Source organism: Cervus elaphus, chromosome X (genome assembly GCF_910594005.1).
Source record: "Cervus elaphus chromosome X, mCerEla1.1, whole genome shotgun sequence".
NCBI lineage: Eukaryota > Metazoa > Chordata > Mammalia > Artiodactyla > Cervidae > Cervus > Cervus elaphus.
In genome coordinates this window covers 135,477,909-135,493,421 of record NC_057848.1, presented here as the reverse complement: position 1 = coordinate 135,493,421, position 15,513 = coordinate 135,477,909, and the positions used below count along the sequence as shown (strand labels likewise).

Below are 15,513 nucleotides of genomic sequence, written 5' to 3'. Positions count from 1 at the left end.
AGACACACTCTTCATGTGCTGCTCCCAGATAACACTCTCCCTTCTGCCCAGCTGGCTAGCCCCCTAATCAACCTCTCTTTGCGGGGGCATTCCCAGCATTTAATGGCAGTCAGTTGTGGGGACAAATTTCACCCTGGCCTTGGCTAGCCTGGCCTGTGTTCTCAATGCTGGAACCCATTGATCTTTTCTCCAAGGGCATCCCAAGGTGGGACAGATCCCCGTCTACTCTTGCCAAGGAATGGTGGAATCACCTCAACTGCTTGGGTCTCCTGTCATGGCAGCAGGAAAAATCCCAGACTCCTGGCCTGTGCTCCAGGGGGATATAGTCCAGATCACTGAGGGCTTGGGAAGAGGGTACGCTGCAACTCTCATTTTGGGTGCTCGGTGACTCTCTGAGCCACTCTGGCAGGAACAGCGCCTCTTTACAACTCGGCCCCCTTCAGTTGTAAAGTGGGAATGTTACTGCAAGCCTCCTCCTGTGGGTGGGCTTCATAAACACAGGAAAAGGCTGGAAAAATTCCTTTAACCAAAAGATGCTAAGACTTTCAGAGCAGCCTGAATTTCGGGCCTGAAATGTATGCTATCTTAAGAGGTGAGCCCTCCTGGTTATACCACTGGACTTCTCTGGTCCAATCAGCCTTTTCTAAAAGCCTCATGGAAGGGGACCCATGGAGAAGTGTAATGGCTCCTTATGAACCCCCCATGTCCAATTTTAAAGTTCATTCAAAGTGAGTTCTCCACCACCCCCCCACTTTAGCTAGGAAAGATGGTTCCAACTCAGTGGTTTGGAAGGAGAGGTAACTGGGTGATGTCAGCGAATGCCGTCAGTGTGGGGCCCTGCCCATCTGAGATGTCCCCAATCACATGAAGAAGCTGTCTACTCAGTGTTTCTGATTCCACTTCCACCTATTTACATCTTAACTCTGTATCTGTAACAGTCTCAATTCATCTAGGGAGGCATCTGGCTCAGGGAGAAGGTTTTCCATCTAAGTTTTCACCCTCAAGGCCAGCTACCTTCGTTAACAGTGAAATTACTTTATATCTTTGGCTACAAAACGCCAGTATTTCTTGCCCATAGAAAACCACCTGGGGGATTATGATGACAGTTTCTCAGGTGTGGGCAGGCAGTGACTGTGGAAGCTCTTCCCTCTGTTCCTGGAAGAGTAAGTGCACCCCAATGAGTCAGACCCTTCCCGGGGGTTCTTCTAGGCTTCCCATCTGGTAAAAGCTGCCTGGGTGTAGAGGGCACCCCTTCACCCACCAGGACCAGGAGTGTGCCACACATGTGCCCGCCATACCCACTCAGCTAGGGAGGGCGCTCCTGCACCTGGACCTTCCCAGTGGTCCTTGTCCCCAGGGACCCCATGGTATAATGTCCGTGGTTCCTCACCCTGGACTATTAATCAGGAAATTTCCACTGCTCAAGTCAGGGCTCACCGAAATCATCCCTCCACACACATCACTCAGTTGCTTTCTTCCTCATTAGGTGAGAGGATCTTTTCCCAAACAGGTCCATCCACTCTTTCCCCAACTCCTGAGTCTTTCAGGGCAAAGATCTCAATTCTTCTCAGTTAAGCACCGCCCCCCACCCCCAGACCTTATGCTAGTGTGACCTTACCCAGGCCAATAATAACCCTGAAGAACCCTGAAGGACACCCACCCTGACTGGCCAAGATACCCATGGCCACCACCTATGGGGGAGAGACTCTTGTGTCACCTGGAGCTTCTCAATCACTGTTCTAACCACAGGACTACACAGGACCCACAGGACTACCCTTGAGGGTAAAGGAGATGGGGAGATAGATACATGGGGATCCCAACCATCAGGCTTTGCCATCACTGCTACTTTTTGACCCTCCTAAAAGCGGGAAGCCATGGGCCCTGGGTCACCCAGTCTAAGCAGGTGTGAACATGGCTGTATTGTTTGAGGTTTAACACTTGCTCCCTGCAGTGTGGTCATATGACTCACAACACATATATCCCATAATTTATCATGGTTGTGCCATAGCATCACCTCAGAGAAACATCACCATAGCAACATTTACAAGTCACCGTGGCAACAAAGCACCCTCACCATTGTTGAGCCATGCCCAGTGAGGCCTAAACAAGGTGGGAGGGTTCTGAGATGTTGGAGGGCTCCCCACGATTGAAATCCCCTTCTCTACAGCTTAAGTATAGCACCGCCAGTGAAGGCTAACCTTGTTAAAACTTACACCCTCCACAGAGGGAGCCTAGGGAATCTCTGTTTCAAATTAAAGTAGTTTACAAATGTGCAGATGCTCATCTGGAAGAGAAGTTCCCTGAGCTAAGAAGTTTCATGAAGCCCCTTGAGTGAGGTTTCCTCCAGTTTCTGGCCGGGCACTGCTACCGAGCAGGTCTTAGGTCTGTCCCAGCCAAGTGGTTGGCAAAGGAGTCGGTCATTTCAAGTTCGAGAAGGAAGGGGCCAATGCCTCCTTGTCCCACCCCATTTTCAAATGTCACTGAGGGTTCCTAGTAAAAATGAACTTCCCAGTTTGAGGAACCTCCAAACTTGAACTTCCGAAATAAAACTGAACTCAGCCACCCCTGCGATCATAAAGAACAGTGATCATAATAAATGAAAATCCTGGCCATTGTTATTTTCAAGTTAATTCACTTTTTTTTGAACGAGCCACTTGCAAGCCCCACCATCTTAGAAGCACCTGGTCACTCTTCGGGGAGGGGCTACCTCAGGAGGGGGAAGGCAGACAGAGGCGTCTGGACCTCTCATGACCCCAGCCCACCCCAAATCCCCACCCCGGCTCCCAGGTGCTCATTCTGCGGCTCTCAACCACACTGACACCCATGAGAAGGACCCTCTGAGCCAGCATGGGCTCAAGATATGATGGTTTAAGGACAGGAAGGCCCATTAATTTCCAGTTGAATGGACTGAACACCTGCTGTGCTGTGGATTCGGAGGCGGCAGTAAGGACAATGGCTCCTTTAATTAGGTGAGCCTTCTCAACCAACTACAAACCACAAGTCTCCAGAAGGCAAATGGAGCTCCTCACTTTCCCCAACCCTCTTCCTGCCCTCCCATGGTGGCAGTGATTCAGTGACTCACTGGACCATGTCCTGGGTGCTCCAGGAAGAGACCCATGCCCTGAGCTTGGAAGGGGTAGTGGGGGGGGTGGGGGGTTGGTGAGGCGGCTTTCCAAATCAACTGGGGCTCAGGCCCTGCTCCCCACCAGCCTTGTCTTGAGGCTCAGCAGGCAAGACAGGGAAGGACACGTTAACTTCTCTGGGAAGAAGGCTGGAGTGAAGCCACTGAGATGTGAGGGGCAGTGGCCACCCTGGGTCTGGCCATGTTGCTGGAAAAAAGGGCAAGAAGACTCGAGGCCAGCTAACTTCCTGCTCCCTTCCTCCAGCTTCCCTCACCATACCCCCAGAACAGGCAGACCCCGCCACCAACCCCCCGCCCCCGCGCCCGAGAAGCAGCCTTCTACGAGACCATGCAGAACAAGCCGGTCCTGGTGTGGTTCACCCAGAATCCTGGCCCGGAGATCCATGGCTGGCAAGGATGGCTAGACAGACCCGTTCTCTGAGCAGCCGCCACCCAGACGTCGGGCCATCGGAAGCATATTGCTTCCTCTCAACTCCCTCAGCGCCGGGAGCTGAATCACCCTGTTCCCACCCACAACGTCCAAGGACCCAGACCTCCCAAATGTGCCCACCATCCCCAACTGTCCTGTCTCAGGAGGATTTTGCACCCACCCTGTCCTTGATGTTCACCTCAATGCCCTCATTCACCATCACTGGTGAGGTCTCTGGGGTCCGGAGTGGGCTGCAGGCCCCAAGCATGCACACTGAAGAAAACACGGAAAGACCTCCACTGGCTGCCAACATACCTCCTGAGCTCAGGAAGTCGAGAACACATCCCAAAGTCAACCCCAGTGGAGGAGCAGTGGTTGGGACAGCAGAGTGACTCAAGCATGCCCTAGCTTTCTCTCCAATTCTGCCTGTCACATAAGATGGCCCCTGTCTAGTTGGGTGTGATAAACACCCCCCTTGTTCATCCCATGCCCTTGGAGTGTGCTCTCAACTCCTAATGGCTGCAAACAAACCTGCCACAGAAAATAACTATGCTCATCTTGCTGGTGCCTTCATCAGCCCTCATCCCATTTTAGCGAAATTTCTGCTTTCAGAGGGAGAATACGAGGACGCTCCATTTCCTACCAGAGGAGACCATCGCTATGGAAGGTCTGGCTCTGGCTGCAAATGTCATTCATTCCACTGCTACCAAAAACCCATACCCCTACATGCTATAAAATATTTGCTGCGCTTGAGGTCTTGCATTGCCATTCCTCTGCTCTATTATATTACCCTGTTATTAACTATGGGACCAGTGTTTCTCTGGAAAAGGAGACACATCCCAGGAAACAATGTCTCATACGTGCCTCATGTATCAAACAGCCAAATCGCCCTGTTCTCACCAACATGGTACCACCCACAAGCCGCCGGGGTTCACTTACATCTCTCACTGTCGTTCTGGTCAGCAACGGCCTCCTCCAGGGTGACCGACTTTGGCTTTTTGTCCTGACTTCCTTTCAACCTTTCCCAGTCAGTGGGGCTGAATTTGCACACCTCGGAGTCCTTGGTTGGGGGGTGGCCACCTTCTCGCTCTTTCATCTCCAACTCTGAGAAGCGCATCATTGCACGCTAGGAAGAGAATGGAGATGGAAAAAAAAAAAAACAACACACCTTACCATCAAAGCTATTTCACTGGCCTTACCTTAAAGGAAAGTATTTTCCAAGAAAAGTTTGCCCAAAACCAACCACACTTTATGATACAACTTAGATACTTTAAAAGTTAATGATACAAATATAAGAGTGTCTATATGTTAAGCAGTCACACATTCTTTATTCATAAAGCCATATGTGTGTAGAGATATATGTGGTGTGTATGTATAGCCATACATACACTGTGGCATAGAGACAGACATTCTCTTTCGAAGGTAAATAAAACAAAACAGAAACACAACGCAAAGAAAGCAAAACAAAAACACAACAGAAAAGAAAACAAATGCACAATGAATAAAGACGACCATGGCCCACAAACTTCCCTTTGTATATTTGGAAATGAAATTTAACTCAAAAGGTTTATGTAAGATTCTAGTAATAAAAATTTGAAGAACTGACCTCACAGTAAGCAGCGGGTAGACATAAAATACTGTCCTCTTGTAATCCTTCCATCTATGTAATTAAAATGGGCACTCAATGGATCATTTAGATAACTTCATCCATTTTTATAAGCATAAACCAATTTTTTTCTTAACATTGCAAAACAATTTGGCTTTATTTAGCTTTTAATTAAAAGTAAAATATCTTAAGGAAATTCCTAGACAACATCTATCATTCACTAGCAAGTTAAATACATACTCTATCCCTTTAATTGAGGTTTTTGTTGTTTTTTCCTTTTTTTGGTGAAAGAAAAACTGCACAAATCTCACAGACATGCGGCGGCTACACACCTCCACCAAGTATCACGTAAGGCATTCTAAGCAGTGCTGTTAGGTTTATTTGTTAACGTACAGTAAAGTAACGGCAGAGAAATCAAAGCAATTGATACGTCAATGTCATGCAGTATCTTAGACATCCTTTAAAACTTCCGTTATCAGCATTCAAGTGGAGTTTGCTTAAAATCCACAAGAATCCACTTATGTTCCCTTACTGGATACATTTCAAAAAATTATATTATCATAAACTTCATTAATCAAATCTGCCCAGTGTCCTGCTCTCTAGTACCCCCGCCCCCTTCCTTTTCGAACATTAAAAAAAAATAAACAAAACAAAAAAAAACTGACAACTGGTCAGGCTCTTGCAATTTGGGTGGGGGGCTCACCTGCAATGCCCGCTGCTCCCGGCTGAGCTGACTGGAATCGGCATACAGTTCGGTAGTGACGCACTTGAACCGGTCACCCACGTAACCAGCGGAGTTGGCGATTCTCTTTGCCAGCTTAGATGGCTTTGGTTTCAGAACTTTGCCATCGGTTGATTCTGCCTCATCAGCTCCATCTTTGGTATAGGTGGGGGTGGCGTCCATGCTCGGTGGGGCACCGCCCACGCAAAATGGTTTGGGTTCCTCTTGGGTTTTCCCGAAAGTGACCGCGGGGCCATCGCTCCCCGGGGTCGGCTCCAGGAACGGAGTGGAGACTGGCATCGCCAGGTTCTCCTTGTTGGTTCCCGCTGGAACATTCTCCTTGCTTAAGTTGAAAACCGACTGGCCCGGAGCCTGTTTGAAAGCATAGGCTTCGTGGAAGTCACCGATGCGCCCCAGCTCGTCTCTGAGGGAGATGAAATCCCGGTGGGGCTGCAGGGCCGGCTCAGCCGGGGGTTTGCTGGGCTCAGCACTCTGGCCGACACTCTCAGCTGTGAAGCTGGGTTTGGACGTGTTGGCTTCAGTTTTCGCATCAGGCTCTTCCCGGAGGAGGTCAACATAGACAAGCTTGTCACTCTTGACGACGGTCTTCCCTTGATTCCAGCTAGGGCTGGGCTTGAGGTTCTTGTCCGTGGGGACTTCTGGATGTAGCTTGGTGCCACTAGCTTCGAGTACCTCGGAAAACCGGTTTCGGAGGCTCGGGTCCTCGTAGCGGGCCCTCTCATGGGACCGGGACCTCCTCTCCGCTTTCTCCTCTTTAGTGATCTCGATGGGTGTGTGAGGTATCAACATGGGATGCACCATGCCCAACCCCAGCGCGTCCTGGTAGGTCATGAACTCTGGCCGGCCTGTGGGCAGCCCGTAGGGCAGTCCAGGCTTTGGGGCGAGGTGCCCAGGAAAGAGACTGCCGCTGGGCAACAACACCGGGTGAGGGTAGACGGGGCCTTTGCCATGCAAAGAGAGGGGACTTATGGCAATGCCCTCGGGTGCTGGGTAAGGGAGGTAACTCCTGGGGTAGGGAATTGGTGGGGACCTGAACGCCTCATTTGGAGAGAGAAATATTGAGCTTGGTGGGAGGCCGTTCTCATTTGCTTTGAAGCTTGGCTCTGGGTTGCTGGCTTTGGCGCCCTTGCTGCCGGTGCTGCCGCTGTGCTTGGCAGGCGTGGCCGGGGGCTGGCCCACATGCTGGATGACGGACGGTGTGGTGTCCACAGAGGCCCTGCTGGTCTTGCTGCCATCGGCAGTGGCGTTTGGGGCTGGAGATGCAGAGGCCGGGCGGCCGGCGCTGGACACTGAGCCAGACACGTTAGTGACCACGGTGTCGGTGGCACCCATGCGGGGACACGAAGAACTGCGCTGCTGTGGGAGGGCCCAGTCCAAGGCCTTGTTCTTCAGCGGCAGGCCTTTGCCATTGTTCTCTTCGTTAGGACTTGGCCCAGGCACCACCCAGGACGAGGGAGCCGTGCTAATGATCTCAGATCTATAGATAGCACAGCCGTTTCCTGGAGGAGATAGTGTTTCTTTCGGAATCTCACTTCCGGAGAGCACTAGGCCACTTCCAGCTCTGCTGTGAACCAGGACCGTGGGTGCCATCTTCTTCATGTGGTCAGCTTTGGAAGCGTCTACATCCACCACTTTAGAAGACAAGTCTAGTGGCTTATCGGTGACGTCTTTGGTAACCGTCTGCTTCTCCAACAGAGGAGGTGAGCTGCCATCCTTTCTGTCCTGACCCGCTGTTTTCCGAGTGTGCCCAGGAACTGGCTGGGCGCTTTCGGCTCCCTCTGGAGCCTTTGGATACTTGCTGCTGCAGAGCCTGGCCGCGGGAAACTCACTGCTGACCGTCATGTATGGCTTTGACAGGGTGACAGAGGGTGAGGTGGAGATCCGGGCATAGTGCTTGTGGAATTCGGAGTAGGTGTCCGCAGCAGGCTGGGAGGGAAGGTGGACTCGGGGTGAAGGCCGAGGCGAGGGGGGCAGCAGGAGAGCCGTGTCGCCCGGCAGGCCACTGGTGACTGCCTTGGCAGAGGGCACCCTAGGCTGTTTACTGTTCTGGATGTGCGGGTATGAGTGAGAATCAACTGGGTTCCCAGGACTGACACCCATCTTCCAGGGCAGGCTTTTTTCTGTGCAGTGGACCAGAGGCGGGATGGCTGGAGAGGCGGAAGGCGTCGAGAGCCTCATGGGGGAAGCCAGGGACGATGGGATGTGGGGACTGACGTAGTGAGGTGGCGGCAGGTAGAGAAATCGCTCCCCGTTGGTGCAGACTGGCGAATACAGCGGCTGAGCCAGGCCGTACGACTGCTGAGGTAGCAAGGCCTTGTACATGTTCAGGGAATACTTATTTGGCGAGTCAAGGAAAGGGTAGATGGCTGGCGTGGCCCCCTCCATGTAGGGATTGACCCAGGGCAGCCGCAGGTAACTAGCACCATTGATGTTGAGCGGGCTCTGTTTGTCACTGGCAGGCCTATCTAAGCCCAGAGTTTCTGCCGTGGGGACAGCACTTTTTTGTATTCCTGGTGGTGTTTTGTATATAGCACTGAAGCCATTCGGGGGCTTTCCAGAGACAGCGGAGGCCTCCACTGTCTCGGGTGTATTCGGTTTGAACTGCATCTCTGGGTTTCTTTCGGAAGAAAACCCCAGACCGCCTAGAGTGGTTGTGGCGGCCTCCCGCCCTTTCTCTGAGCCCAGTCCACACAAGCTAGAATAGACGATGTTTCCGGGGACACGCAGTCCTTCCCGGATCAGGCCAGTGCGGTCCATGCTCAGCGCTGCCAGGCCATCGATCCGATGGGCCGTGGTTGCGTCCACCTTCACACAAGAAGAATATGGGTGTTACCGAGGATGTGCCTCCAAAGCAGCCCATCCCAAAGAGAAACTGCACACTAGCTCAGCAGGATATCAGCCTCAAGATCTGGGCAGAAAGGGTTAAAAAAGCAAGGCCTCACAAGGTCTGTGGCCCCCTCCCCCCTTATCCAGCACCCTCCTCTGCCTGCCTTCTCACCTTTGTCCGACTAGTATCCTGGAAGCACGTAAAATGATCCCTTTAGACTTGAGGCCCCTGCATTAATTCAGTCATCTATTAACTCTGGAAAATCCACCTTCTCAGCAAAAATTCTTTGCTGCAACTAAGGTGGTACCAACTCCACTGCTCTCAGCACCGACCTTGTGGGGTACAGATCTCGGACTCACCCTCCCTGGGTCTGGTCAGGATGGGGTGGGGTGATGTTCACTGGGGCTTTCCCAGATGTGGGGAGGCATTATTTAACATAACAAAAAAAACCCCCAATCTTTCAGGGGGACAGAAAGGAACAGAAGACTTGAGCTGTCTCATTTCGAAATCAATAAAGAGGCCACGGGTCAAACTGCAGTTGTGTCTTTCGACTCCTTCTCCCTTGTGTCTGAAGACGGCTCTGTTTCACATTTTACTAGGAAGGTAAACCCTCAGGGTCTACTTGGAGGCTAGAAATTTCTCCATCTGGGAGCGCCAGTGGGGCACATAGCTTATCAAAGAAAAGGTGGTACGGACCCCACCAGTCACCAGGGTACGAGGGCATAAATGGCAAGCGCGGCCAAGAAAGCAAGCCAGGAAGAAACTGGGTAAAGCCTTGTCCCACTGCCTAGGCTTTCTCCAGCAGCCCCCCAAAGGCCCTTTAATAGCATGCAAATGAATGCACGATTGATTACAGATCACTGATACTCAGATAGCACATCAACAGAAGCCATTAATCTCTTACCACGTTGTGGTTCAAGGGATTTTCTTCCCTTAGTTCCAGTCTGGCCTTTGAAGCGTCACCATCATTAACGGGAATTTTCCTATTTAAAAGGATACACCAACTTCGTGAAAGCATTCCTCACTTCATCTTTCATAGATTACCCCAGAACAGGCCAGTTTCTAGAAACTCTATTTTCCCAACTACCCTTAAAAAAAAAAAGAAAATTCCTCCCCCATGGCCCATATTGAAAGTTGTCCCCAAATGGTGATTCAATGGGACTGGGAAAAAACCAAGGCAAGACAAAGGAACGGGGATGTGAAATCACAAATACGTCCCTGAGTTGGGTAAGGTAGAAAATCTGCACAATCACGTCTCCCTCACGATTGTTTCTCCACCCAGGCTGGGCAGGGCTGTCTGGGCCCTGCAGTCCGAACAGACCCTTATAAGCTCCACCTGAGGACAGGCGTGTGGGCACAATGGCCAAAGCCAAAGGGGCAGACTTGGAGGCTAAAGTCTACGGGCCGGTCATGTCAACCATTTCTGTGTTACCCAGGAGGACAGGTTCTCAAAACTTTTCCCCAAACAAAGTTAGGCACCATGTCCTACGAAACTGGTTTCCATGGTGATAATGAAGCCATATTTGACAGCCTATATCAAAATGATGGGGGATACACACAAATATACAAATGTTAGCCGCTCCAGGCTCCAGAGGAAGAGGCCACACATCTGTGCCAGGCTGTTGCGGCTGCCCTGAGACTTGTTATCAGAGAGCATCGATAAAGAAAGTGCTTGATGCCAACTTCCAAATCCCCAGGATAAAACTCGCTGACAAACGGCAGAGCAAAGTTTCATCATTACCCCGAAGAGCAGCTTCAATTATCTACTGCTTAGCTGCCTCTACCCCACACTCCCAAATTACTGATTAGGAAGCATAACAAAGCTGTCGGGTGACTGAAACCAGGAGCCGGTGGCCTCGCCAAACAGGCGGCAGAGGATCCGGAGAAACAGTGGGCCTTCCATGAAGTGAAGGGTGGTTTTTGCCCCATTTATTACTGAGCAAACTATTTGTTTTAAAAGCACATCGAATGCCGATCCACCTGGGCCCACACTCCTGACATTTAGAGTTAAAGCAGCATATAGACTGGGATTAATTCTCCTTCATAAATATGAAATAATAAATTAAGGACGAAAGAGCACTGAAAGGCCGCTTTAGGGGCTAATCTCTTAAAGGGCGGCAATGCTTCGCTGAGCCGGGTTGCCTGTTAAAACTGTAAATCAAGGGCTGCCAGCTAGGCAGGAGATCTCCCCCCCCCACCCCCCTTTGGGCCCACTCTGGCTGTGAAGAGGTGAAGGGGGGCTCTGCTTAGGAGCCCCAGGGAAGGACCCACATGCTCCCCAGGCCTCAGCCAGACCCACGCATTCACCTGTCGTCACTGATCCCACACATGCGGACCCTCTCGCTGTTCATCCAGCTGTGAACGTTCCCATACAGGGGGGTTGCTGAAAGCATGTCGTCTTCTTGGATGGCAGCTTTTCTTCAAACGTCTAGTCTGTTTAACAACAACAAAAAAAATCCCAGGAGGTTGAATAAAAAAAGAGCCAAACGGGAATAAGAGAAACCCTCTTTCTAGGCAAATTCATACAGAGTGTGGAATGCACACTCAGGAAGGCAGATCCTGCTTGGATGTTCTACAGATGGCTGGGAGTGCAGGAGTACACCTGACCCAGGGGTTCAAGGAGGGGGATGGAACTTCCCTGGCAGGAGGCGCCAGGGATGTGGAGGATCCAGCACCTTGGGGCCCCATCAGTCAAGGTACAGCACACAGCACCCTGCACCTGCCGTTCTCCCTTCCCCTTTCCCAGCCTTTGGAGAACACCCTTGCACAGAAAGCGGATGGTAGGGGATCCTGTGGAGCCCCGCACTGATATTTTTCTTGGGACTGAAAGGATGGGGAAGAAGGGGTCGGAGGTGGTGGGGGCGGAATAAAAGGCACAGCAGTCCGGTGCGGCAGCCCAAACTACAACTCATTTCCAGGGCTGTGGTGTGCACGACTTACAGGTGGAGGGTTAAAAAGAGTCAGTGGGCTGGCGAGCCACCCCACCCGAGCCCTAGATTAGATTAAGCCCCAAACCCGGGTGGTTTTGCCTGGGTGGTTTGGCCTGGGAGCTGCAGAGGGAGGCGGCTGAGTAATTCAATGACGCCTGCTCGCTGGGGACAAAAATCATTAGTGAGCGCAGAAGTCTTAGCAGCCCAGGCTGTTGGGCTCCGGCTGCGAGCCGCTGGCACTGGGGGAGCGGGCAAAAGCCACCCATTTCCCATCCACTGGGAAGGAGGGAGGGGGAGGCGGCACCTTCCCCCCTCCTTACCTTCTCTGCCCACCACCCCCACCCACATCACATTCTAGTTTGCTGCATGAGTGAAGGGTCAGGACAAGCTGCATTTTATTAACAGGATTATCACGGCGCGTGATTTATCCTCGTGCAGGATTTTAATTGCTCTTTGGAGGTTGAGCCGTTTCTTTTGACTGCGCTTCAGCCCATATCCTGCTGTTAAATGCTGGGTTAATAAGTAGGGGAGCCTTTAATGCCTGGGACCGATGGCCCTCGGCAATTCCCCCAGCTCGCAAGCTGCCTTGTCCAGGCACCCCCCCCCAGCCTCAGCCTCCGTACACCGGGACCCAAACCTGAGTGTGAAATCCCTGGTGTGCAGCTCATGGGGGAACTTTTCTTTCTCCTCCCTCACACACCCACCCACACAGTTTCCGAAAGCCCAAATGTTCCCTAAGTCGACACATTTCCTTTGTTAGCAGGGAAAAATATGCAAATGATTGCTTTTACACTTCAGCACAGGGAGCTGACTGCCAGGTCGGTTGGGTGGGAGCCACTAGGACCGGGGAGCACCTGGGAGACCCCAATCCCAAAACTAGGCTATCCCTCTGCGTTTCTTTGTCCTAACTCGGGCTTTTGTCCACCAGCATCACTCATCGGCCCCTATACATAGAACACCGTCTGTTAATCGAGAGCCACGCACGCAGACACACACCACGCATAGTTAGAGCTCAACAATAAAGCTGCGAGAGAGATAGCAATCTCCCCGTTGTGTCCGGCCTGGTGGGATCTTGGAAAGGCTATTTGTCTCGAAAGTGTCCCTTTCTTAAGACAGGCTGGGACATTTCCAGGGGGCTGGCTACAGCGCCCCAAAGACAGACTCAGTCGGATGCAGGCATTGAGGAAGGTTCTGTGGGGGTTCACAGGCCGTTCTTCTGTGTTTCGAACATGCACATCAAACTGGGGGCAGGCCACCACGAGAGAAGGCTCACTCAACAGTGTGTCCCCTGTCTAACCCCTGCCACCCCTTCTAACAAAAGAAAGACAGGTCTCAATCTAGAAGGTGGAGCAACATTCCTCAGTGCAAGTGTCCTGGGCATATGGCTGCCACGGGAGGGCCACGCCATGCCATTCCCTGGCTGCGTGCCATGATGAAATTCAGACCTTACACCAAAGGGTCCCTCTATCAAACCCTTAAGAAAAGGATGAGGGGTAGAAGCGTGTGTGCCCTCGAAGCCCCGATCTTCTGGTGTTCCAGTCTTCAAAAGTTACACCGGCTGCCTCCTAAGAGCTTCTGTTAGTTGTCACCTGGGGACAAGAACCTCTGAGCACCTGACTGAGGAAATAGGAAGGCTGTCGCCACAATCACCCTACTGAGCCCTTCCCCCACCCCCAGGGCCTGCAGCCCCCTTCCCTTGAAAGGGTTTTTCTTTGGAAAGGGCAGCCTGGATTTAGCGGGTGAGGGAGACACAGTTTAGAAGAGACAACCTGGGATCACAGAGTGCTTTCAAAGCTCCTCCCCTGCTCCAGGTCTTGTCTGGTTTGCAGTATTAATACTGCACAGATAACATCCTGCGTCAGAATGAAGTGTTCTGACCAGCACAGGATTCACATAGAGGGCTGAGGTCCAGTGTCACAGGGGTGGGGGTGAGAGGAAGAGGGGTGAGGCCCAGTACTGGATCCTGCTGACTACACCTACACACACACACACACACACACACACACACACACACTCTCTCTCTCTCTCTCTCTCTCTTATAATCTTTAGCTGCCCCATGAACTTTTTGTGAACTGTTTAAAAGTGGAGGTCTGTTGAACAAACAGCGGCGCCACTGCCAGCCATAATTTCATTGCAACGAGCTAAAGACTTTTAACTCTTCAGGTTCCTGGCCAAAGATGGAGCTGCGTGGAAAGGGCCACCGAGCCAGGGCCCTGCCCGGCGCGAGGCCCTTCTCCAGAGTGACAGCCCACATCCTGGGCAAAGGCCAGACTGCTTACACCCCCCATCACTGAAGGACGCCCCCCTCATCTCTCTGAGATGGAGAACTGACGAAGGGGATCTTGGGGGTAAGGGACACATAGACAGGGGCAGACAGACAGTCATACTCAGCCCACTCCACTTTTAGAAAGGGCTACTGAAATTATTGGAGAGGTGGGGTCTCTCTTTTTAACCGAGGAAAAGTTCTTCAAAAGTGACTTCCCTGACCCTTGGCTGTGGGTCACGGTGAAGAGGGCAAACGATGTGATCTGGATGACAAATAGAGCAGAGACTGTGCTGCTATACATAAGATGTGCATTCCCCCTTATTTCTCAATGACCACCCCACCCCACCCCGGCCTGGTCTTCCACAGGCAGTCTATGCTTCTGGCAGTGCCAAGATGTGTGAAGTCAGTCATGAAAAGCACTTTACAAGCACCAACCTGTTTCCAGGGCAAGCTGCTAAGCTATACCTTGGCTCTGGGTTTTAACCCTTTTTTCCAGTAGAGGAGAGAAGGGGGCAAGGATGCCAGAGAGGTATAAAGAGGGAAGGTGGCTCAGAGAAGGGGTCAGCCCGGGAGACAAGAGTGTCTGGTTTCTGGAAGAACAGACAGGAATTGTGGTGGCTGCCCGCTGAACACCCAGCTCTGGGAGAGACAGCCACCCCGCGTGGAGGTCCCTCTGGCTTTGCGTCTAAGTGCAAGCATAGGAGAGCTTGAGTCTTCCTCGACAGACTTGGGCGCTCATCTGCTCTAGGAGCCAAGTTATGATTACCCCCAGCCCGGCCTGGACACTGGGGAGAAGAGCCTGACTGGCAGAAAGAGGTCAGAGGGACTACGATTAGGAGCTGTCACCCCCACCTTGGCATCCTTGAGTGGGGGCACCTTGGCACTCTGTGAAAAGACACGTGGGGGAACACGGGCTCTGAGCTGCACCCCACCACCACTGGTCTGCCAAATCCTGCCATGAAGATACCATTATGGGCAGAGGAAATGGAGAGAACTTTTTTTTTTATCTTTTGAGGCCGAGTTCCCCTGGCAGACAACAGACAGGGTGCAAAGGAAGGAGCCGTGGCTGTTGAGAGGCCAGCCTGAGTGCAGGGAGGGGGGCAGCGCTGGGCCACTCTTGGCACCTCTCCTTTCTCTCCACCCCGCTCCTCCTGGCACCGGGCCACTTTCCACTGCCTCCGCCCTCGAGGCGGCGGATGGATTGGTTCAAGTCTGCACATCAAGCTTGTCAAGTGGCACCGACAAAATGCGAAGCAGCACCACCAGACTGGCCCCACTCCATGCCACCACCACCTGTGCCCCTTCCCAGGGCCTCGCTCATTAGGCACCCCTTAACCCATCAGGCACTTCGCCAGTTAGTGGCCAAGGAGGGCTGGACAGGTTTGAAGGAGCACCTGGTCCAGAAGACCGAGTGGACATCAGGGATCCCAGGCAGCATGCTGTGTGCCAGGGTCGTCCATGGGTTGGGGACCTTTGTGGGGAAAGGGACTCTCTCACTGCAGGGCCGGTTCTCTGTGGAGGATGCGTTGAGAGCACAATCACCACTGCCTCCCCGCTCTCTCGTTCACAGCCTGTCTCTGGGCAGGTGGCT

At 52.3% G+C, this 15,513-nt stretch overlaps 1 protein-coding gene across 14 annotated transcripts in view; it reads right to left on the bottom strand.

Moving 5' to 3' along the window:
• Positions 1 to 15,513, bottom strand: part of BCOR (BCL6 corepressor) — a 117,329-nt gene that overhangs the window by 14,418 nt on the left and 87,398 nt on the right. For 11 of the 14 annotated variants that reach the window (XM_043895445.1, XM_043895452.1, XM_043895448.1 and 8 more), the window contains exons 2-6: positions 11,034 to 11,159; positions 9,631 to 9,709; positions 5,861 to 8,704; positions 5,158 to 5,211; positions 4,491 to 4,677 (exon numbers count right to left, since the gene is read on the bottom strand). In XM_043895445.1, the coding sequence (XP_043751380.1) occupies positions 4,491 to 4,677; positions 5,158 to 5,211; positions 5,861 to 8,704; positions 9,631 to 9,709; positions 11,034 to 11,119 (3,250 nt within the window). In that variant the 5' untranslated portion in view covers positions 11,120 to 11,159. The remainder of the gene's footprint in view (positions 1 to 4,490; positions 4,678 to 5,157; positions 5,212 to 5,860; positions 8,705 to 9,630; positions 9,710 to 11,033; positions 11,160 to 15,513) is intronic. The other 3 variants (XM_043895450.1, XM_043895453.1, XM_043895456.1) reach the window with 1 other exon arrangement.